This window comes from Diceros bicornis, chromosome 25, assembly GCF_020826845.1.
Source record: "Diceros bicornis minor isolate mBicDic1 chromosome 25, mDicBic1.mat.cur, whole genome shotgun sequence".
Lineage (NCBI taxonomy): Eukaryota > Metazoa > Chordata > Mammalia > Perissodactyla > Rhinocerotidae > Diceros > Diceros bicornis.
In genome coordinates, this window is record NC_080764.1 from 7,150,622 (window position 1) to 7,171,926 (window position 21,305).

Below are 21,305 nucleotides of genomic sequence, written 5' to 3' on the forward strand. Positions count from 1 at the left end.
GCCAGCTGTAGTAAGGAGCTTGGGAGACTGCTGACAAGGAGCCACTGAAAGAAGGTTCTGGAGTCTGGGGAGAGGAGGGCAGAGGTGTGGAGGATTGCTCTGTTGGGAGTGGAGAGAGGGCTGGGGCCGAGTCCCCGTGGAGGGGTGGAGGGCAGCCCAGTGCACTGTGACCACAGGGAACTTGAGGGCTGGGAGAGGGTGGATTTCTCTGGCAGCCTCAGCAGTGAAGGCCCCAGAGAGGTGTGGGCAGAGGCTGTGGGAGCTCGGGGGTGGTGGGACCATAGCTTTCAGCTGAGAAGAGACAGTGAACAGGCAATGTAGCATCCTGGGTGCCCGTCCATTGCTTCTCTTGTGAAGGGCAGGTTGTCTGACCAGTGGATTAGTGAGAAGATCAAAGGGAATGATTGTGAAACTGTGAGGGCTCCACAATGTGGGCCATGATGCTGCCTGGAAGGTCCGAGTCATAGGATTTAAACACTAGACAGCGCCTTGTAATTTGAAAGTTCCCAGAAGGTGAGGGCTAATGTGAGCAAGGGTCCAGGCCTGTGCGCTGGCTCCCACCTTGGTCCCTGGCCCACCCCCTCCCTTGCTCTGTTTTAGGGGGTGGGGGGCTGGAGGCTGCCCCTGTCCAGGGCCTGCCCTGCTGCAGTGTTCAGAGAAGAGATTCCCCACCTGGATTTGGAGAAAGACACGAGTGGAGTTTGAGAGGAGCTGCATTCCAGGCACCGCCTGTGAAGCCGAGAGGGGAGCAGTGGGGCTGAGTGGATCCCTTACTGCCTGCCCACTTTTGAGGCCTCAGATGAGCATCGCTGAGCCCCTGTGAATTAGGCGGTGGCATCTCTGTTTTGTGAGTGAGGAAACTAAGATCAGAGGGGTTCAGTCACGAGCTGCCCCATGGTGTGAGGGTGGGAAAGCCCGTACCCTCTCTCCACTGCCCCTCCCTGCTGTGTTGTCAGCCTGTGGTGGGGGTGGCGGGGCAGTGTCAGCTGCGTAAGAGTTGGTCCTCAGAGCAGGGGTCAGAATCCCTTGGGGAGCAGCACCTCGCCCACCGCACCTATCTCTGGGTGGAGGCCAGGAGTCTGGGGTTGTGGAGCAGCTCGGGTGCCTCCACTGTGGGATCAGGTGAGGAACCTGGGACTACCTGCCGAATAGGGAGGCCACCTGGGCTCGAGGGACTCTAAGGGTTGCCCCTGCCAGGGTCCCAGTGAGTCAGGTGCCCAGGAAGATTCCGAGGGAGAGATGAGGCATCTCCATACCTGGGGCGGGGCGGGGGGGGTGGGTGACTGAGACAGACAGAGGTGCCTTTCATGTTTTACAACCACTCAGAACAGACACCACCAAACTGATGCAGAACAGACCAAGAGCCTGTGGTCAGACATAAGGCACCTGTCAGGATGACCAGGCATTTCATAGAGGGTTCCCTCCCTGCCCTCTGTGGTCTGGCCAGTGACCTCTCGGGGCACGATGGTCCTTGTAGGCTAGGAGATGGCCTGGAGAGGAGGGCAATCCCCTACCTCCTTCTTGAAGCAGTTTCTAAAAACCAGCGCTGACTGGCCGCACACGTCCTTCTGTGCTTCTCACTGGCCAGGCAGTGACTGTGTCTTGCAGTATGCCTCAGAAAGGAGCTTCCCACGTTCAGTGCTGAATATTACAGTCCATGTGAGGGTGAGGCCGTCTCTCATTTCACTCTGTGAAGGTTCATTGGGAACTTTCTATGTGCTCTGTGCTAGGAATTCCCCAAATAGTGATGACACTGCTATGTGCCTGGCCTGTGCTGGGGCGGGGCTGCTCGCAAGCGCAGGCCAGGTGCCAGGGGAGCATCTCGTTGCCACTGGGCACCCCAAGGGCTCCGGGGAAGCCACTGCATGTCTAAGGATCCCGAGAAGTAGCTGCTCTGTGTTGCTGTGGTGGCACCACCTGGCACTGGGTGTTTGAACCCGCAGCCACGTGTCTCAGGGCCTCTGAGCTAGTGCTCCCACACAGGCCCTCACACGTACAGGCACGGGGCAGGTGATGATGATGATGAATAACCAGAGCAGGTGTGGAGCTCTGCTCCTGCTGGGAATGCCCAAACCTGGGCAGGGATGACCTTTCCTGGGGTCACAGAGGACCCCAGCCCAGCCATGGCAGGAGGCTCGGGAATGGAACTAGGAACCACAGACGCCAGGAGAGGGGCGAGGGATGGGAGTGGGGCTCCAGGGAGTGGATGGGACCTGCTCTAGAGGGGGTCTCTTTGGAGCACAAAGAGGAGCTTTAGAGGGCACAAGTCAGAGAAGGGCATCTGGGAGGGGAGCAGAGTGGGTGGCAAGTAGACTCGGGGTCCTGAGTAGGGGCAGAGCGGCTGCTCTAGAGGTGCAGGGGCCAGGGCCTCGAGGCCTGGGCTTGGTCCTCAAGGCAGGGGCGGCCTGCACCGGCTCAGGGAGGGCTTGGCCCTTCCTCAGAAGGCCCCGTGCTGTCTTCAGGGTCAGAAAAACAAAGTCCTGGGCGGCCAGCCAACCCATCTCTGATCATCCCCATTTCTCAGGGTCTCCATAGTAGGAAGACTTGCAATAAATGGGTGACCCCAGCCCTGCTGTCCCTCATTTTACCCCAGGAGGCTACCACGGTCCCACCAACTATCAAAACCACGTGGCCACCAGACACGTGGCCCACATCGCCATGGGGAGGGGCAGGGAAGACTGTGGGTTACTGACCTCCAGGCAGATCCCTGCCAGGTAAATGTGCGAACTTTAGCTAAGGTTCTTAGGAATGTCACACATTTTCTAGCTGTCCCTAGACACCCTTGAAAATAGGCCGCACCAGCTTTTAATATTTCTTCACATAAAACCCCTTCTCGGGGACAGTCTGGGAGGAAATGGCTGTGGGGGGATGTAGTGGGCTGGAGGACATGGGGACTAGGACTTTTTTGAATGCCTACTTTGTGCAGCTTGGTGCCTGTCGCCTACCACCTCATTTAAATATCAGAACGCTGTAAAGTAGAAGTACTCTGTTTTCTGAGAAGGAAAGTGAGGCTCGAGAAAACAAGAGAGGCACCAGGTCTCGGCCCCAGGTCCGTCAGGCACTCAAAACCCTGTGATCTTGCCTCTGAGGTCACTGTTGAGCCACCACTGCTGGGGGCAAGATCTGAGGCTTGAGGATGACCCAGCACAGCCCTCACCCATGGGAGAGAGGACACGGGTGTGTGCCATGGATGGGAGAGAGCGTGGTGATGGTGCTCGGGTCACACTCACTGGGCTCCCCAGTGACCGCCTGCTGCCTAGCGTCTGCCTGTTTGGGCCTTGCTCCAGCTGAGAGGTCTGACAGATACCAGGAGTGTGATTTGCAGTTCAGGAGTGGAGGGGCTGGCACTTGATCTTGAACTTGAAGTCTGTCAGACCCAGAGCTCGTGCTCTTTGGATTTTGGAATCTGGAGGGGCCTGAGAAGCTTTCCGAAAGGGTGACATTGGTGGAGGAGATGGCATCTGAGAGGAGCCTGGGAGGCCTGGGTGTGTGCGGTGTGGAGGGCAGTGTTTCCTGAGTATTTCCACAGACCAGATTGGGTGGGAGGGCTCTTCAGGAGCAGAAGTGGGGTGTGAGTCCTCTAGGCTGGAACTTGAGGGCTGCCAAGGAAAGAGGTTGGGGTGCTTCTTGGGTGCTGGGTCACAGCTCCTCACTGTGCTTATTCCTTATAAAGTCACCCAAAGTGGCTAGCTTAATATTGTCACCTGATAAGTAAGTCTTGATGCTGATGAATTCAGAAGTGGTGGAAAGGGACAAAGGCTGGGTGAGGAACAGGGCGGCACAGAGCCTGCCTCACCTACTCTCGGCTAGAGGGAACCAGGGGCCCGATGGAAATCAACTTTCGTCTTGTGGTGCCTGGATTTTCTTGTAGACCAAAGAAAAGTATGAGAAGTCCCTGAAGGAGCTTGACCAGGGCACACCCCAGTACATGGAGAACATGGAGCAGGTGTTCGAGCAGTGCCAGCAGTTTGAGGAGAAGCGCCTGCGCTTCTTCCGGGAAGTTCTGCTGGAGGTGCAGAAGCACCTGGACCTGTCAAATGTGTCCAGGTATGTTTCCTTGTAACTAAAGAGCATGTCACAATGAGGTCAGTGGGAATTTGCTTTTGATGAAGCTTGGCTGCTGCTCTCCAGACTCGGGAGGGCAGTGTTTGTCAGGAGGTCCTCTCCTGGTTCTTAGAGCCCCCTGCTGTGCTATAATCTTGATGCCCAGGGAGGGCCTTCTGCTGAGGTGTCTGCAGCTGCGTGGTGAGCCTGTGCGGTGGACCAGCCACAACTGGCATATTTGGAATCAATCCGGGAGCGAGTCCAGCATTTCCCGGGCTGGCGTGCCTCCGCCCCCAGGATGGTCTTACTTTGAGGCCCTTCGTGAAGTCCATTCCCTCCAGAGCAGCTGGCTGCCAGCTTGGTTCTTGGCCTCTCAGTGATTCTAGACCCTTGGGCAGCACAGACCTTCAGACTTGGTTTGGAATCATGACACAGAAGCCATGATATTTCTTGTGCACTTTCCTCGTCTTTGGTCCCGTGACGCCTTCATCAGGGCCAAGGTCCAGGCTGACCGTGGACATGGACTTCTGTCACCTAGATAGTAGAGCCATTCAGAAACGACTCACCAGTCAAGGCTTGTCATTAATAAATAGGACATTACATTCCCTTTGTCTCCTTCTGTATAAAAAAGTCAAAAGCAACAATTATTGCACAGTTACTCTGCCACAGTTTAGTTAATCTTTATGACAGTCTTGTAAAGTAGGTGGCACTATCCCCATCTGATTGATGAGGACGCTGAGGCTGGGCATGGTTAAATGACTTGCCCAAGTCTGCACAGCTGGCTGGGGCAGTGTAGAGTAGCTCCCCTGAGGCGAGCGCCTGTCCTCAGCTGGCACGCCTGCCTCACTTAGTCTCCCCAGCCGCCCTGGGGAGTAGGTAGTGTAGTAGTGTCCAAGGGCTGCCGTAACAAAATACCAAAAACTGGGTGGATTCCAACAACAGAAATTTAATCTCTCATAGTCTGGAAGCCAGAAGTCCGAAATCCAGGTGTAGGCAGGGCCGTGCTCCCCTGACGGCTCTAGGGGAGGGCCCTGCCTTGCCTCTTCCAGCTCCTGGTGTTTGCTGGCAATCCTTGGCCTTCCTTGGCTTGTAGATGCGTCACTCCAGTCACATGGCTGTCCGCTCTGTGTCTTCACATCCTCTTCCTCTGTGTGTGTCTGTGTGTCCAAATTTCTCCCTTTTCATAGAAAAGCACCCACAGATTAGAGCCTGCCCCCATGACCTCATTTTAACTTCATTACCTCTGTAAAGACCCTATTTCCAAATAAGGTCACATTCTGAGGTACTGGGGGTTAAGACTTCAACGTATCTTTTTTGGAGGACACAATTCAATGCAAAACAGATGGCATTATGCCCACTCAACACAGGAGGAAACTGAGGCCCAGAGAGGGTAAATGACTTGCCAGCCATACAGATTAGAAGTGAAAACACCAGGACCCGCAGTGATACATACTCCTATTCTTCATGGTCAGCTCCTAGGAAGGTGAGCGGGTGTGGGCTGCCCAGCAGAAGGCGTACCTCCGCAGTGGCAGGAGGGTTCTGCAGCCACCACAGCACCAGGCAACCTTTACTCACTGCTTTTGCAATCTGAGTGTAAACCTTCCAGCTTTTTTGAAGGGATGAGGGGGAACATTGCTGACACTTGATTCTGGACCTGATTAAATGAGACCACCACGATTGGTGCCCCGTGTGGCCCAGGTGCCGGCCCCTTTTGCGTTATCTGACACAGAGCACAGCTAAGTTGTTGCCACCTGGTTTGATTTAAAGCTGATTTTTTGGAAGCTGAAGCTGTGGCTTCCACACCATGGTTGTTGTTTGTCCTCGTCTGTGCACATCATGACCAGACGATCATCCAGCTGAGCCAGGGCGGGACATCCTGACCTGCGCTGGGAAGTTGACTCTAGTGTGGCTGCAGACTACGGTGCCTGCTGTGGCCAGGCTCTGGGCTTTGATGAAAAGTGGCCATCCCTGACTTCCAAGACTCATGCTTCTCTTTCTGATTTAGCTACAAAACCATTTACCACGACCTGGAACAGAGCATCAGAGCTGCTGACGCAGTGGAGGACCTGAGGTGGTTCAGAGCCAACCACGGGCCAGGCATGTCCATGAACTGGCCACAGTTTGAGGTAAGAGGAGGCTGTGCCCCTGACCCCATCAGCCTGGCAGAGTCCTGGGCCCACAGGCTCCAGACATATGCTGTCTTTCTCGTTCCAACTCTGTATTGGCCTTTGCCCTGTTTATGAGGCAGCATTTAAGCATAGCTACTCTAGAAACCAAGTCAATATTGAGAGTCCAGGGGACTTCAGGCATTACCGAAGGGCCTTCGGAATCTCTACTGAAGGTGCGATTATGTTCTTTCTCGTTCAGAACTTTGATGGTCACTGTTTGACCACTGGCACTCCCTTCTCATAGTGAAGCAGGGGGCTGGGAGGGCCTCTGCAGGGCTGTGGCTGCTGCCTCCCCGGGGAAGACGCTGGAGATGACTGCCTCTGCCTTGGACGAGGGCCAAGGGGCTTCCCCTGACTCTCTAACAGCCAGAGTCAGGCTGCACTCAGATCCTGCCTCACCACTTGCCAGCTGTGCCATGCCAAGCAAGTCATTTGCCCTTTTTGTGACTCAGTTTTCACATGTGTAAAATGGGGATGGCAATAGCACCCATCTCCTCCAGTGGCTGGAGGACCCAATCCACACTGGGTATGGACCCTGGGCCCACCACACAAAAGCCTCCTTGGCCCCGTCTTAGCCTGCAGTTTCATCAGCCCTCACACACGTGCCTCTGTTTTCTGGAGCTTCTCAAGAAAGCTTCTCCAAATGACAGTGTGGGTCCCTGCAGCTGAGCACTCCCCCTGCACCATCCTTAGGACATCTGTTTCCAACAGGAGGCCAAGAGCAGGCTGTGCCCCTTCCACAGAGGCCCTGGGACAAAGAGGAGGCCCAGGCCTTCCTGAGTGGAAGTGGACCTAGAGGAGAAAGCATGCAGCCCAGCCTCTCCTCCTCCCTGGTGATGGCACGCTGGGAAGAAGTCTTGTGTACACAGCTGGGATGTCACCCTGCAGGGGGTTTACTGCTCTCTGGGGGTGCTCAGGAAATCTCCTGTGAAATGCTCCCCTGGGTCCCTTAGGGTTGCATATTAATACCCAGAGAACGGATCGTCTGGGAAGGAAGACTTGACAGGCTGTCTCCCTGGGGTGGGTGGCCCTTCTCTCTGTGGATCCCAAGGGCTGGCAACCAGCGCACACATGTGGCACAAGCTTGTGGTTATTATGGATCTTGTTTGACTTTCTCTAATGAAATGATTTGTTTTTATTTTCCATGCCACAAGGATGAAGTAAGTTTCTTTTTTATGGCTACCTTATTGAACCCAAGCCTCCCACCGTGTGTGCAGCCTGTGTGGGGGTGTGTGTCCACAGCCTGGCTCTGGCGGTGTGTGCTGGCTCAAGCACCAGGGCAGCAGCGCCACTCGGGCTGCTTTTCTCATCCACTCGATGGCAGGCTCTTCCTTCCCCGTCAGCCTGGTGTTGATCACACAGGCCCGGGAAGCCGCCCAGTCAGGATAGGTGACAGTCCTTCACTGTGGGGACTCTGAAGCTCCGGTCGGGTTCTCAGTCAGCTTATCTCAGTGGAGGAAATGAATAAATAGATGACCTGAGTCTGGAGTCGAGCCCAGGTCTGCCACCAGCTCTGCGTGGGCAAGTCACTTTTTCTTTCTGGGCCTCAGTTTCCTCATCTGACTTGATGTTTCTAAGATGGCTTCTAACCTTGAGATTCCATAACTACATGTGAGCAAAGCTGTGGACTCAGTCACACCAAGCGTTAACTCAGAGTTGTTTGACAGTGGGTGGAGGTGGGCAGGAAGGAGAATTCATTAAACGTGCATGCATGCACACACACACAGTCTTCTGGAAAATCAAGTCATAGCCCCCTTCCTTCTTGTTTCCCACTTCCAGTGTTTTCAAGTGCAGTTTATAAAAGCCTGCTCACATGCTGGGAAAATAGTAAATCTTTAGGGGGATGAACACTTTGCTTTGCTTTGTTAGCCGCCAGTATGCTGCTCAGATTGAAAAGGTGAAGTTCCAGGGTAGCAAAGAGCACCGGGGCGGGGGCCACTCCTGGGAGACTTGAGTGGTCAGTTATCTGACCTTTTGGTGATGCGGTAGCTACCCAGGCCCTGATTTTCTTTGCATCCCAGGGTTCCCTTTCCCACAGTGCAGGCTTGCTCAGGTCCCCACAGCCAGCTCTCTTGCCCTGCTGGGAACCAAAGACAGTTTAGGGTATAGGCGGGGAGGGTCTTCAGCACTGAAGGCCAAGCCCCTCAGAGGGCAGGCTCCTGTCTCCTTTGAAGGCTCAAGAAAACCTGGCGAGGCCTCTGGCTACTCCTGCTAACCTGAGGGGGCTGGAGGCGAGTGCCGTTTGGGCAGGGACAGGCTGCCTGGGACTGGAATGCAGGACACCTGAGTGTCGGCCCTGGCTCTCTCCTCATCCACCCATTCTTGAGTGGTCAAAATTTCCTCCTTGGAGCCAGGCCACCACAGGCTGGAGCTGGGTCTGGTGCTGACCTCCAGGCCCCTTGAGGAGTCCCCACCTTGCACAGTGAGGAGGGGTCAGTAGTTGGGTGTCAGGAGCCTGAGGTCTGCTGGGAAATAGAAGGGAGAGCAGAGGCAGCGAGGCTAACTGTCACTAACTGTGCGGGGCAGGCCACTGGCTCGCTGGCTGCTGTTTAGACTGATGTGGCCTCCAACAAATGAACTTCCCGATTTCTCTCCCTCGGTGCCTGTTGCCCAGGAGTGGTCCGCAGACCTGAATCGAACTCTCAGCCGGAGAGAGAAGAAGAAGACCGCTGATGGCGTCACCCTGACGGGCATCAACCAGACGGGTGACCAGGCTCTGCAGAACAAGCCCAGCAGGTGGGCACTGGGGCAGCCTCGATCCCCTGGGAAAGGTCCCATGGGTCCTCTGCATGGGCCAGGACACCCCCAGCTTGGAGACCTGGGAGATTGCCCAGTGGGGCCTTGCAGGGACCCCCATGGGTGTCTTTCCATATGCACCCTGGGCGCCCGAGCTCTGCTGGGCGGTGGCCTACGGGCATCTCTGGGGAGGATCATCTGTCCATCTGGTGCCAGAGCTGTGGAAAGATCCAGAGAAAGAACCTTTGCCACAAACGTGCTTTGGGCCCCAAGTGAGGGGAGGAGCTGATGTCAGGTGCTGGTCATTCATGTCCCCCATGGTACACATGGGCAGGTGGAGGTCATGTTGGTGGTGTCCTTCAGGTGGTTCAGGTGTCCTGACCAGGTTTGTACTTACTTCCCCATGCTATATGCAGGTGCCTGAGTCAGGGGGTTGGGGGGCAGGAGAGCATTGTCAAGTGTCCCCCTTTTCAAATCACCTCTTTGCTGAGAGCTTTGGTTATTTCTGACCTCATTGCTAAAAACAAGTTTGGAGAGAAGAGGTGGCACTGAGGTCGTTAGAACCTTCTGGAAAGTGTGTGCTAGGCAAGGTCTTTCTCTAGGACCTGCCCCAGGCCGCGGAATTCCCAGCAGGTAGGTGTGCAATCCTCTGTAGAGCTGTGGCTGTGGGCTGCCCCTCCCTGGAAGCAGTGCCCGCCCCACAAGCCCTGGGCCCGGAGGCCTCCACGCCACACCAAGTGATCATACGTCTTGTGGTTGTGGCTTCCTAGGAAGGGTCAGCACAAGTTCTGGAGGCCTTTCTATAGCCCGGGTACTAAAGCCCGCACCTGGGCTCCTCGGCAGACGTGACTAGTCATTCAGCTGCTGTGGCACCAGCTGAGCCAGTGGGCTTGGTTACATGACAGTAAGCGCCATCCCAGGGACAGACTGTGACCAGGGTGGGGGTGGGGAGGAGGAGATACCACGTAGGAGGGACTCTGTGGGGGCTCTAGGCTGGCCAGAGCTGCTGCACAAATTCAGCCGCCCAGTACCAACCCTCTCTCAGAAAAGGACCAGGAAGTCAGCTGGAGAAAGGGGCCAAGGAGGGGGGAGGGCCTGGGGCCTCAGATATGTGGCCCAGGTGTAGGTGGTGGGCAGGCTTGGATCCAGTGCCCTTGCCAGGCCTGAAACCGGTGAGGCAGTTGCTGGCAACTCAGGGTCACTCTGGTGGCATTTGAGGCCTTTCCTCACCTCCCTTCCCCAGCTCTGACTGGGCCATCCATCCATCCAGCTCCTTACGTGCCCCTCCTCACAGTCCTGGACTTGGAGGCGAGAGGTGACGCTGGCCGCGGCAGGCCCTGCCCTGCGACTTGGTGTTCAGGTCCATCAGCTCAGAGTTACATGGTGGGCTGCCAGGGCCCTCGGGGGCCTGTCTTCCTTCTTTACATCTTGTTCTGCGCTCAGCACCTGCAGTCTCTGCTTCCTGTGGCTCCTGGCTTCAGCCCTCCGGCGGAGCTTGGGTCGGGTTTCTTTCTGGCCCCTCTGGGCCTGGCACACGGTAGGCAGTTGATAGAGTTGTGCAGATGGATTTTCTCTCTCTGGAGCACAAATGGGGTCCTTCTTTCTTCCTGGAAAGGGCTGTTCACAGGCTTTGGTGCTGATTTTGGAAGCTTCAGCCCTAGGAGAACTGGGGAGGAGGCTGTAGGCCCCCTTAGTAGTCAGGAGAAGGGGGTGTACAGTGTTGTGGGGTCCGGAGAGCTCCCGGAGCCTCCCTCCTGCTCCCGTCAGGGGGCTCCAAGCCTCCCAGGCTGAGTGCCACAGGCTGACCAGCCTGCCAGCTCACAGCAGGGGGCAGGAAGGCCAGGTGGGGAGGACTGTGAAGAGAAGCCCTGAGCGGTACCTGTCCCCACCCCAGGGCTCCTGTTCAGGATAGGCGCAAGGAAGGAAAACGGAGATGGTGTTCTCTCGTAGACGCTCTAAGCGTGTTTAACAGCAAAAGTATTGCCAAGTGTTTTGCTAAAACAACCTTTCTGCTCAAACAACATATTCCTCCCATCTGACGGGGAGCCGATTTGTCCCTTCAGACCCTGGCCCTGTGATCCTGCAGCTGGGAGCACCCAGGACCGCAGGGGCTGCCAAGCTGGAGTCCCCTGAAAGCTCTCTCTCTCCCTGTAGTGACCTTAGTGTCCCGAGCAACCCCGCACGGTCAGCGCAGTTACCGCCCAGCTACAACCCCTTCGAGGACGAGGACGACACAGGGAGCACCGTCAGTGAGAAGGAGGACATTAAGGCCAAAAAGTTGGTGAACAAACATTTCCCTCTGGTCTTCACCTCGCTCGCTCTGTCTTTCTCCTCTCTGTCCAGGGTCTCAGCTCCTCGGCACTCAAAGCAATGCATGAGGCCCGCAGGAGGTGGCCCAGCTGCCAGCAGCTGGACAGTCTCTGGCTTCTCGATTTCTCAGGGAGGGGGGGCACCAGTTAACAATCTGTGGTTGCTTCTTCTCTGTCCTCCGTTAATCCTCGTCAAGGCCTGGGCACACCACCACAGGAAGACAGGCCTGCTGGGTGGCCCTGCTGGAGCAGGCCCAGGCCGGCCTCTGCGGGGCACTGGTGTGGGCAGCATCTCCAGCCCCCTGGCTGCACCCCTGCAGGGAGCCTAAGGGGGCTGTGCTCCTGCGGCAGGAGTCCCCAGCCCAGCCCCAGGGCTCCCATGCCTCCCCTTGTGGGGGCTGAGGCTCCAGGCAGGGCCTCATGCCGCTGCCAGCCCCGTGCTCAGGGCCCCGGGTCAACCCTTTCTTGCAGCGTGAGCAGCTACGAGAAGACCCAAAGCTACCCCACTGACTGGTCAGATGACGAGTCCAACAACCCCTTCTCCTCCACGGATCCCAGTGGGGACTCAAATCCGTTCGATGAGGATGCCACCTCAGGCACGGAAGTGCGGGTCCGGGCCCTTTACGACTATGAAGGGCAGGAGCATGATGAGCTGAGCTTCAAGGCCGGTAGGTGGGCTCCCTGGCTGGCATCCAGGCAAATGCTTCCAACCTGCTGGGGGAGGTTGTTGTTTTTTTTTTTTAAGTCTGGTAAAATTCCTGTTAGTTTCATTTGTGCCCCGCTACACCCCAATTTCAAAAGTAGCAGATGCTCAACGTCAAAGCTTAGAAGACAGTGAGGTGCCCTTGTGCCTTTGCCCAAGACGCCGCCCCAAGTGGGGCTGAGGCCTGGGCACACAGCAGGGCACTGGAGCAGGAGGTGCTGATTGCCAGGGCCACCCAGCTCCCCCAAATGCTCTCTGGAAGCAGACAGCCCTGCGGGTCCCCAAGGGAAGCCTTTCTCCAGAGGCCCCCAGCTGGCAGAGGAGCCCTTGGCAGAGCCGCCCTGCCCAGGCCCCACAGTAGCACTCAGCGTGCCCTGGGCCCCAGAGAGCCTCATCTCAGGGCAGTACCTTTCAAACTTGCTTACTGCAGCTATGTTACATACATACCTACCACCAACACACCTTTGTTGCCAGTGAGCAAAACTTTGGTTTTACAGGACAGTCTGAATCCTGATTATGTGAGCTCTGCATGTGGAGATTTTCCATCCTGTGTCTTTTTTTTTTTTTAAATGCTGGTTGCAGTTCACCAAGATGGGTTGCAACTCTTAGTTTGAAAAGACTATCTTAGGGGCTGGCCCCGTGGCGTGGCAGTTAAGTGGTGCACTCCGCTGCTGGTGGCCCGGATTTGGATCCCGGGTACGCACCGATGCACCACTTGTCAGGCCATGCTGTGGTGGCGTCCCATATAAAGTAGAAGAAGATGGGCACAGATGTTAGCCCAGGGCCAGTCTTCCTCAGCAAAAAGAGGAGGATTGGCATGGATGTTAGCTCAGGGCTGATCTTCCTCTTAGAGCCTGTCTAAGGAGGCTTGAGTGGCTTAGTGCCAAAGTGGGTCCAAAGGAAGCCAAGTTCCTTCCTTCTGCCTTGCCCCCTCCTTGAAGCCACCCCGGATCCAGCATCTACCCCTCCAAGGAGGAGGCTGGGCCGGAAAGGTGCCCATCTGCTTAGGCTACACCTCTGGGACAGACCCCCACACCACCTCGGCTGGTGGTGGTGGGGAGATGTGGGGGTGGGGGGGTTGCTGTATGTGAGGGCCTCTGTCCCTAATGCCTCCTTCAGGGAGGCCAAGGAGAGGAGGAGCCTTCAGCCTGCTTCCCTCCTTGCTCAGCAGGCCAGCCAGCTCTCCCCAGGGTTGGTCATCGGGCGCCCCTGGCCGGTTGCAGAAAGTTTTTACATGCCTTTAAATGTCTTTGTCCAGTTTTCTGGTATCTTTGATTAGGGTGGTCCCCCCCTACTTGCTTTGTTGATTTATTTACTTTTAATTTCTAATTCTTTCTCGATCTTACCTATTGGATTTGTCAGCAATTTTATAGATTTAAAATGTTTCGTTCAGCTCCAAGTGAACTGTCAAACGCAAACTCGTTGAAACGAATGTTTCTAATCACCAGTTCACATTTTTACATCTTGAAAGCTTTCCTATCAGTTTTGTCTGTTTCCTGTATTGTTTTTCTTTTGTACCATGGAGCATTAGTTCCCGGCTTTCTGCTGTCTTTAGCAGAGCCCTGTCCGCTCTCCACTCCTCTGGTCCTGGGTGCCGAGGGAGCCCTTAGCTGGCGCACTTGTCACCATGTGGAAGCTTCATGGAGCTGGTGTCTCTCGTGCACCTGGGAGCCTCACCCCGTGTGAGGGCAGGAGGAGAGAAACGCCCGGTGTTTCTGTTTAACTCCCTTTCCCGTGACTTGTAACTCAGAGCTCTTGTTTACAACCCCATTTAAAAAATGCTTATTGTTATCCAACTCTTCCACATCATTAAAACTAGTTTTCATCTGTTTAGCTAATGGTTTCTTACTAATGATCAAACAAAAAGTCTTAATCAAGGGGCCAGCCCTGTGGCTAAGAGGTTAAAGGGCGGTGCGCTCTGCTTCGGCAGCCCAGGTTTCGTGGGTTCGGATCCCAGTTGTGGACCTACTCCACTCATCAGCCATGCTGTGAAGGCGACCCACATACAAAGTGGAGGAAGATTGGCAAAGATGTTAGCTCAGGGCTAGTCTTCCTCAAGTAAAAAGAAAAAAAAAATCTTAATTAAGAAATGCGGGGGCCGGCCCGGTGGCGCAAACGGTTAAGTGGGTGCACTCTGCTTTGGCGGCCCAGGGTTCGCAGGTTCGGATCCTGGGTGCGCACCGACGCACCGCTTGTCAAGCCATGCTGTGGCAGCGTCCCATATAAAGTAGAGGAAGATGGGCACGGATGTTAGCCCAGGGCCAATCTTCCTCAGCAAAAAGAGGAGGACTGGCAACAGATGTTAGCTCAGGGCTGATCTCCCCCCCCACACACACACACACACAAAGAAATGTAGCACAATACTGTGGAACATCTCCAGAAAACACTTTTGCTCCATGCTCTTAGTAATCCTATTACAGAAGAGAAAATTTTCCACAGGCCTGTGGTTCATGATAAAAATAATAATAACAAAAACTAGTTGACATTTATTGAGGCCTGGTATGTGCAGGGACTGCTTTGAGTGCTTTTCTTGGATTTTCCCATTTAATCCTCACAACAACCCTCTGAGTGGATCCAGCTCATGCCCCCATTTCAGATGAGGACAATAAGGTACACGGTGGTCAAGTAGCCTGCCTGAGGTGACACAGTTAGAGAGTAGCAGGCTCTGGATAACAGTTTACAAGCAGCCCACACGTGTCCCTCAAAAGTGTTTCTTATTTAAAATGGGCACCTTCCCTTTGATGAATTCAGTCAGAGAGAATACGTGCTATGTTTCTGAGATAAAACAGACAAGAAAACATAGTTTCCACACTGCTAATGGCAGATCCTAATCTTGTCTAGTTACACAGCAACCACTCTTTATAAACAGATCAAGGTAAATTAGAAAACAGCAAAGAAATTGGCTTGAGTTGGCCCTGCCAGGGGCACACAGGGGCCGAGAAGGGATGGAGGAAGGTGGAGGTTTACTGCTCGTGATGCTCACCCTGCAGCCCCTGCATTCGCTACTGATGTTGCTGAGTCAGATGTGCAGGAGGGCAGTGCTGAGGGAAGCGGGCCCGTGCCCGTCGGCGGCACAGCAGCGGGAAGGATGCCCAGCTCTCACGTGGGAGTAATGGCAGCTCACTGTCACCAAGTGCTCTCTGCATGCCGGGCACCGTCCCAGGGCCCTTTCATGTTTTAACACTTAGTCCTCATGGCACCCCCGGTTCACAGATGGGAAACCAGGCCCCAGGGGCGGGCAGTTTGCCGGCTCTCCTAGCCCGTGAACAGCGGCTCTGGGATTTGAACCCAGGCAGCCCTGGGAGCACCAGCAGCCCCAGTTATTGGCCCCACAGGCATCTGGATCAATATTGCTGTTACACAAAATAAAGAGAGTCAGGGAAATGTTGCTAAACAAGGCATAATTGCCTGGGGTAAAATTGCAAGTAAGCCTGGAAAATGGGCCATAATGCCAAAAATAAATACAAAGCTGCAAACTGACAAAGCAGCACCAGGGGCTCACAATCTTCCACGCTCCCCGCTCCTGAGAAGGTCTGAGCTGGCAGCTCCCACAGCCGTCTCTGCAAGGTGGTCACCAGCCAGACTCACAGGTGCTCCTCTCCTGGACTTTCCCCCTTGCCGGCCCCAATCACACCTTTGGTCCTTGTGCCCTGGTCTGTTTCCTCGAGGGACCGGGGCTCCATCTGTCCCTCTCTCATCTCTGGATCTCCTCCGCCACCCAGGGCCTGGCCCAAAGTAGAGACTCCTTCATGTTTGAACAAACGAAAGATAAATCGCACTAACACGCAGAGCCCTGGGGAGATTCCAGAACCATGCCAACGGATTCTGTCTCAGAGTGTTGGGAGGAGTTGATTTCTTTAAATCAGAGGTCAGACGCCCTGAGCTGGGTGCTGGGGATAGTGATGGGTCCCTGCCCCTCCCGCAGCCTGGACACGATTAAATAATGGCACTGAGACCATGGCAGTAAGTACTGGAGATTCAAGAAGATGGGGTAGGCCAGGGCCCAGCAGGAGGGAGGACAGCAGTAGAGGGAGGTGAGGGAGGTGGCAGAGACCCTGTGGAAGGATTCCTTGACCTGGCCCGGGACAGTCAGGAAAGCACAAGTCCTACAGGGTTTAATTCTGCAGTCCCCGTGGGAGCTGCCATGGAACCGAAAGCTGCTTGCTCTTAGGGTCACTGTGCGAGAGATGTTGTCTTTAGGTCTCTCAGAGGCCCCGCGACTAAAAAGCAGCTTCAAATGCATCTTAGTAGAGAAATAACCAGGCCCGTAGCCCCAGGAGAAGGCCTGCCCCTCCCACCCAAGTTAGAGACCCTCTGTGGGCCCAGAAGCACTTCTGGGGTGGGAGCTAAGATGTGAGGGCAACTCTCTGACCCTGTGGTCCGTGTGTCACCTGCTCGCTCACCAGGACCACTCCCTTTTTGTTTTGCAGGGGACGAACTGACCAAGATAGAGGATGAGGATGAACAGGGCTGGTGCAAGGGACGCTTGGACAACGGACACGTTGGCCTGTACCCAGCGAATTACGTTGAGGCAATCCAGTGACGTGCTGGTGGGCTGGCTGGCGGAGGGATGGAGGTGGTGTTCCCAGGAGCTCCGTTAGCCATCGGCCCCGGGCAGTGGTACCTCCGGTGTCTCCAGCCGATCTGTAGGCGTCCACTCCTTTTCTTGCAAAAGATAATGGTTCCGTTGCTCTTGGCTTCATGGTGTCTCTTGAAGACAGATGAGCCGGTCATTTCACCTGGGACTCGGCACCCTTTCCACAGCGCAGATAGAGGGACCTGAGCACAGGAAGATGCAGTACGGCAGAGATCGCTGGGCCCTGCCCCTCCCCGCTCGCTGTGCGTGTCGGCTTATCATGGATCTGTCTGTCTGTTCTTGCCCTTGTCTTTCCGCCTTTCCTCTGAGTCAATGGTGCGTTACATTGATTCTTGTTCCACTGATTACTTTCTCTGACCAGTCCCATCACCCACAACTTAATGAACAAACTTCCATGCCATTTTCTGAGTGAAGATTTTGAGGTTTTTAATTTAAAGGCTGTGTACAGTTATAGTTTTTTATATACCTGTTTGTCCATTCATTTCCACTTAAATTATGGCACAGATTGATGTACACTAGTCCTGAGGAAATGGTATCTCTGTTTCCACATTGTATTGTTAGTCAACCAAGCCACCGCCTGGGGCAGCCGCGAGAGCTGGCGCTCCTTCAGACAGAGGAGGTGTGAGGCAGGAGACTGCAGTAGAAAGATGGGAACACATTATGGCCAGATTTCTATCGTGAATGCTCCTTACACATTTGGGGCATCCGAATGTGAGTTTTGGAAATAACCTTATGTAGTACTCCCGAAAAGTCACCATATTTAAAAACTATTTTTACTCTGTTCGTGCTTAAAATTTTACTCTTGCAAATTAACAGTTTTATCAGTGATTTGGAAGGTTAAAAAGTAAGAATAACTTTTCAAGCGAATGCATCTGTAGATTAAGATGCTTTATATTAGACTGTCATGCCTTGATGTATATCTGTAAATATTATTTGATATTCAGAGAATCTAAAGAGCTCATCTACTGTTTTAATGAGATTTAACGGCTTTTGACAGTGGGTTTAATTTGTAAACTGCTTGAAGACCGTGGCATTCGAGCACAGCCCTGCTGCTTGGCCGGGCCTCCTCCAGCCCTGGGCCTCTCTGGAGAGGAGCCTGCTGTAGAAGTCGGTCCTCACGGGCCAGCTGTAGGTCCGGCTCCTCACCAGCCTCAGCGTAGCAGACGCTGCAACACCCCGTCTCTCCAGCGGTTGCACACTTCACAGCCATCCACATCCTCGTGGGCAGACAGACGCTGGGTCTCCCCCACAGCACAAGGGTCTCTCCTGAGCGTCCCTAGTCATCAGTGAGCCGCCGTGCTGGGGCAGGGAGCTACACTGTCATTGTGGGGCGGAGGAGGGAGGGAGGGAGGGAAACCTTTATTTTGTGTAACTCAGACACTGGTGAAATGGCCTCTGCCATCATAAGCTATGCATTACTGTGTTTCCAGTGAGCTCAGTCTTGCTTGGAAAGTGGATGTGTGTCCATGTTTGTCATGAAAACTTACCAGCAGAAATCCTCATTCCTTTGCTACAGATTTACCAAAAATTGTCAAGTCTTCAGTTTAGAAGTTTCTTTAAATGTATAATATTTTAGAAAAAAATCAATAAATAGTTGATCTTGTGAGTATGACAGTCTCATGTGCCTCACGCTCACGTCAGCTGGTGGACGTGTCTTCGTCGGCGATTACTAGCTTTGGAGCTGGGCGAGATCTGGGCACAAGACCTGCCCCTGCCATGCCAGAGGTTGGGGATCTGAGGCACCGGAGCCCCTTGGGGTTCCCCTCTCCCTGAAACTTGCCACTGTGTGGCCTGGGCTTCCCCAATGTGGGCCGCAGGCTGGCGCCTCCCTCCCTCCCTCCCTGAGGCCCAAACAGCAGCACCAGACCTGACCATTCATTGCCTGGCTTCTCGGAACACATTTCCTGAGTGCCTGCTGTGCAAAGAACATGCCCATCTCCAGACATCCCCATGGGTGGGGTGAGTCTCCCCCTTTCCACTTTACAGTGGGGGAAACAGAGCCTCCAAGAGCCATGCGTAACTTGAGGAGTGAAATCCCCACGGAACCCTCCAGCCTCATTGGGGTGAGAAAGGAGGCCGGGGTGAAGGGCTTCGTGGCCACACTCGGCAAACCCCAGTAAGGCTGCCCAGAAGAGCGCCCCCTCTGGGTACCGGGCCCTCACCGGGGAGCCAAGAGGAGGAAGGTGGGCGGGCAGCTGCCACTGCAGCGTCACTTTGCCTGGCTCATGAAGGGCCGAGGACAAATCTGTTGTTCAGCCACTCTGTCTAATAGGTGATGAGGCCCCTGCTCCCCGCTTCTGAGGGAGGAGTTGGAGCTCATCAGAGCTGCCTGCTGCCTAGGGCGGACACCAGCTTCTGCCTCACCAGCCCCAGGCTGCCACAGAGAGACGAGGTAGGATGGGGGAAGGGAGGGGTCAGAGCAGGCTCCCATGGCTGCTCTATGGCTCCCTGCTGGGCCGGCTGGTCCTGGACACTGGTGAGCTCATGTACTGTCAGGACAGCCTGTTGGGGAGGCTGGAGTCACTGCCCTTTGCAGAAGAGGACACAGAAGGTCTGGAAGCTCAAGTTCAGTGACTTGCCCAAGATCCCATGACAGAACTGTGATTCAAACCTGCGTCTGCAGGATTCTTGAGGGCAAGCCCTTCCTTGCTCCCTCCACTACGGATAGAGAGCAAGGGGGATGAGCAGGAGGAACCCTCAAAAGTCTGGATGAAACCATCTCTGCAGGGCAAGGCCGTTTTCTCAGCCTCCTGTCATCCTCAGCTCCTGCAAGGAGACCTGAAGGGCCCTCACTGCCCACCTGCCCTCTCCTGTCCTGGCCCTCGACAGGGCCAAGCTTGGGAATCATAACTGACCCCTCTGGGCCTCAGTTTCCCCAGGCAAGAGTGGTGCCTGCTTTCCTGGTTGGAGGATTAGAGTAAGGTGTGAAAGGCTACAGACTGAGGAGGTGGTAACCTACTGTGGCGGAATGACACCCCATCCTCCCAGTCCCCAGCCAGGACCCTCCGGCAAACTTGGCTGTCCCTCCCACACCTTTCTCTCTGGGCCATCAAATCCCCTTTGCCCCTCTGTCCTCCCCCACCCCCCCATAGCCACTAGCTGGGGCCAAGCTGCCCCCTCTCCCCCTGGATCACTGCTGTACCCACACCACCCTAGGGGTCCCAGTCCCCTCTCCTCGGCAGGGGGCTGGGAGGGGGGTATTTCATCCTCCCTCTCTGAGCCGCCCCCCCACCCCCACCCCGTGATGCCCAGAGGGCAAGCAAGCTCTGGCCAAGTGATCCAGGCAGGATCTGGCTAAAACACTGGGTCTTCTGAGGTTCCTGCTGACGGAAGATGGGGCTGGGCTCTGTGCCCCAGGCTTCACTGCAGGGCCCTTATCCACCTAAACACGTGCAAGTCCTCTCCCCATGCCTGGCCTGGCCTTTCCTGGGTGGCCTGTGGGTCTGAGCTGCGCCCAGGCCTCAGGTACTAGGGGCAGGCTCAGAGGGGACCCACCGACCATCCGTCAGGACAGGGATGGCGGAGGTTGAGAAGGGCCCCTGTGGGCCACCTCCCAAGCCCCTCCTTGTTCATGGGGAAACTGAGGTCAAGTGAGGCAAGGAGTGATATGCCCGTGGTCACAGAGCAAGTGGTTGGGGCAACTGAGCGAGGCCTGACCCCGAGGAGCCCCGATTCGGCAGGGAATCAGCCGGCTCCCTCCCTTATTTTCTGTTCCTGGGTTGAGTCACTCACCAAGCATTTCTTGAGCACTTGCTGTGGGCAGGACTCGGTGATGTCACGACAGACATGAAGAAGGGTCCATGTTTGCCTTTGGGGACTCTGGAAGCTCAGGGAGGGACCGAATCATTCTGATACCAGGGCAGAAGCAGCCAGGGAGGAGAGGGCAGGATGGTCCTCTGAGAGTGTGCGTGGGGATTCCGGAGGTCAGCCTACAAGTCTCAGGAGACTAGGACAAGCAGGGCCTCCCAACCTGGCCCCAAGGCCCTAAGAGGCAGAGTCCTATGGAGTCTTCCATCTGTTTCCCCACCTCCAGGGGAAGCGTCCTCGCCGGGGCAGGAGGTCAGGCTGGTCTGCAGACAGACTGGGGAGGACCCCCACTTCTGCGGGACCTGAAGCCCAAGCAAGTGCCTGAACCTCAGTTTCCGTAAAGTGGGGCTGACCCTGGGGGTGTCCAGAAGCAGGAGACCTTGCGCACAGGCGCCCTGTCCCGTAAGTGTCCCTTCTCACAGCCCCAGCTCTCTCCGGGGTGGCCGCTGCCCCACTCTGCTCCCCTCCCCGGCTCTGCCCTGAGCGTCTCTGAGGTGGGGCGGGCCTGCGCCCCTCCCCAGCCCCTTCCCCAGACGCCCGCAGGAGGTGCCAGCCCCTCTCTGAGCCTCGCTTTTCCCTTAGGAGGGCAGGCAGTGACCTCCGGGCTGGACCTCTGTGGTCTCTGCCGTGTGAGCCAGCAGAAGGGCCTCGGCCACGGTGCCTCAGTGGACAGATGGGGGCCCCCTGGTGAAGAGACCAGGGCCGGGATAGAGGCGGCTCCACTACCCCAAGGAGGGCAGACCCAGGCCAGGCTGAATCTGGCCAGGCCTGTGGTTAAGGTATCGGGCTTGTCCTCCACCAGCCGGGGCCGCTGCCACACACAGGGTCAGAGGAGCCAGGCTGACCCCGGCATTGTCAGGGAACAGGCAGCTCCTCAGTCCACTGTTTCCACCAGCCTCGGGCTTAACATTTATCAGCTACACACCAGGGCCCATGCTGAG

At 55.6% G+C, this 21,305-nt stretch overlaps 1 protein-coding gene across 2 annotated transcripts in view; it reads left to right on the forward strand.

Annotated features, from left to right (window-relative positions):
- Positions 1–18,166, forward strand: part of PACSIN2 (protein kinase C and casein kinase substrate in neurons 2) — a 143,358-nt gene extending 125,192 nt beyond the window's left edge. The window contains exons 6-11 of one of the 2 annotated variants that reach the window (XM_058568207.1): positions 3,872–4,047; positions 6,050–6,170; positions 8,827–8,948; positions 11,103–11,225; positions 11,729–11,925; positions 16,391–18,166. In XM_058568207.1, coding sequence (XP_058424190.1) covers positions 3,872–4,047; positions 6,050–6,170; positions 8,827–8,948; positions 11,103–11,225; positions 11,729–11,925; positions 16,391–16,503 — 852 coding nt within the window. In that variant the 3' untranslated portion in view covers positions 16,504–18,166. The remainder of the gene's footprint in view (positions 1–3,871; positions 4,048–6,049; positions 6,171–8,826; positions 8,949–11,102; positions 11,226–11,728; positions 11,926–16,390) is intronic. The other variant, XM_058568208.1, reaches the window with a different exon arrangement.
- Positions 18,167–21,305: the final 3,139 nt, after the last annotated feature.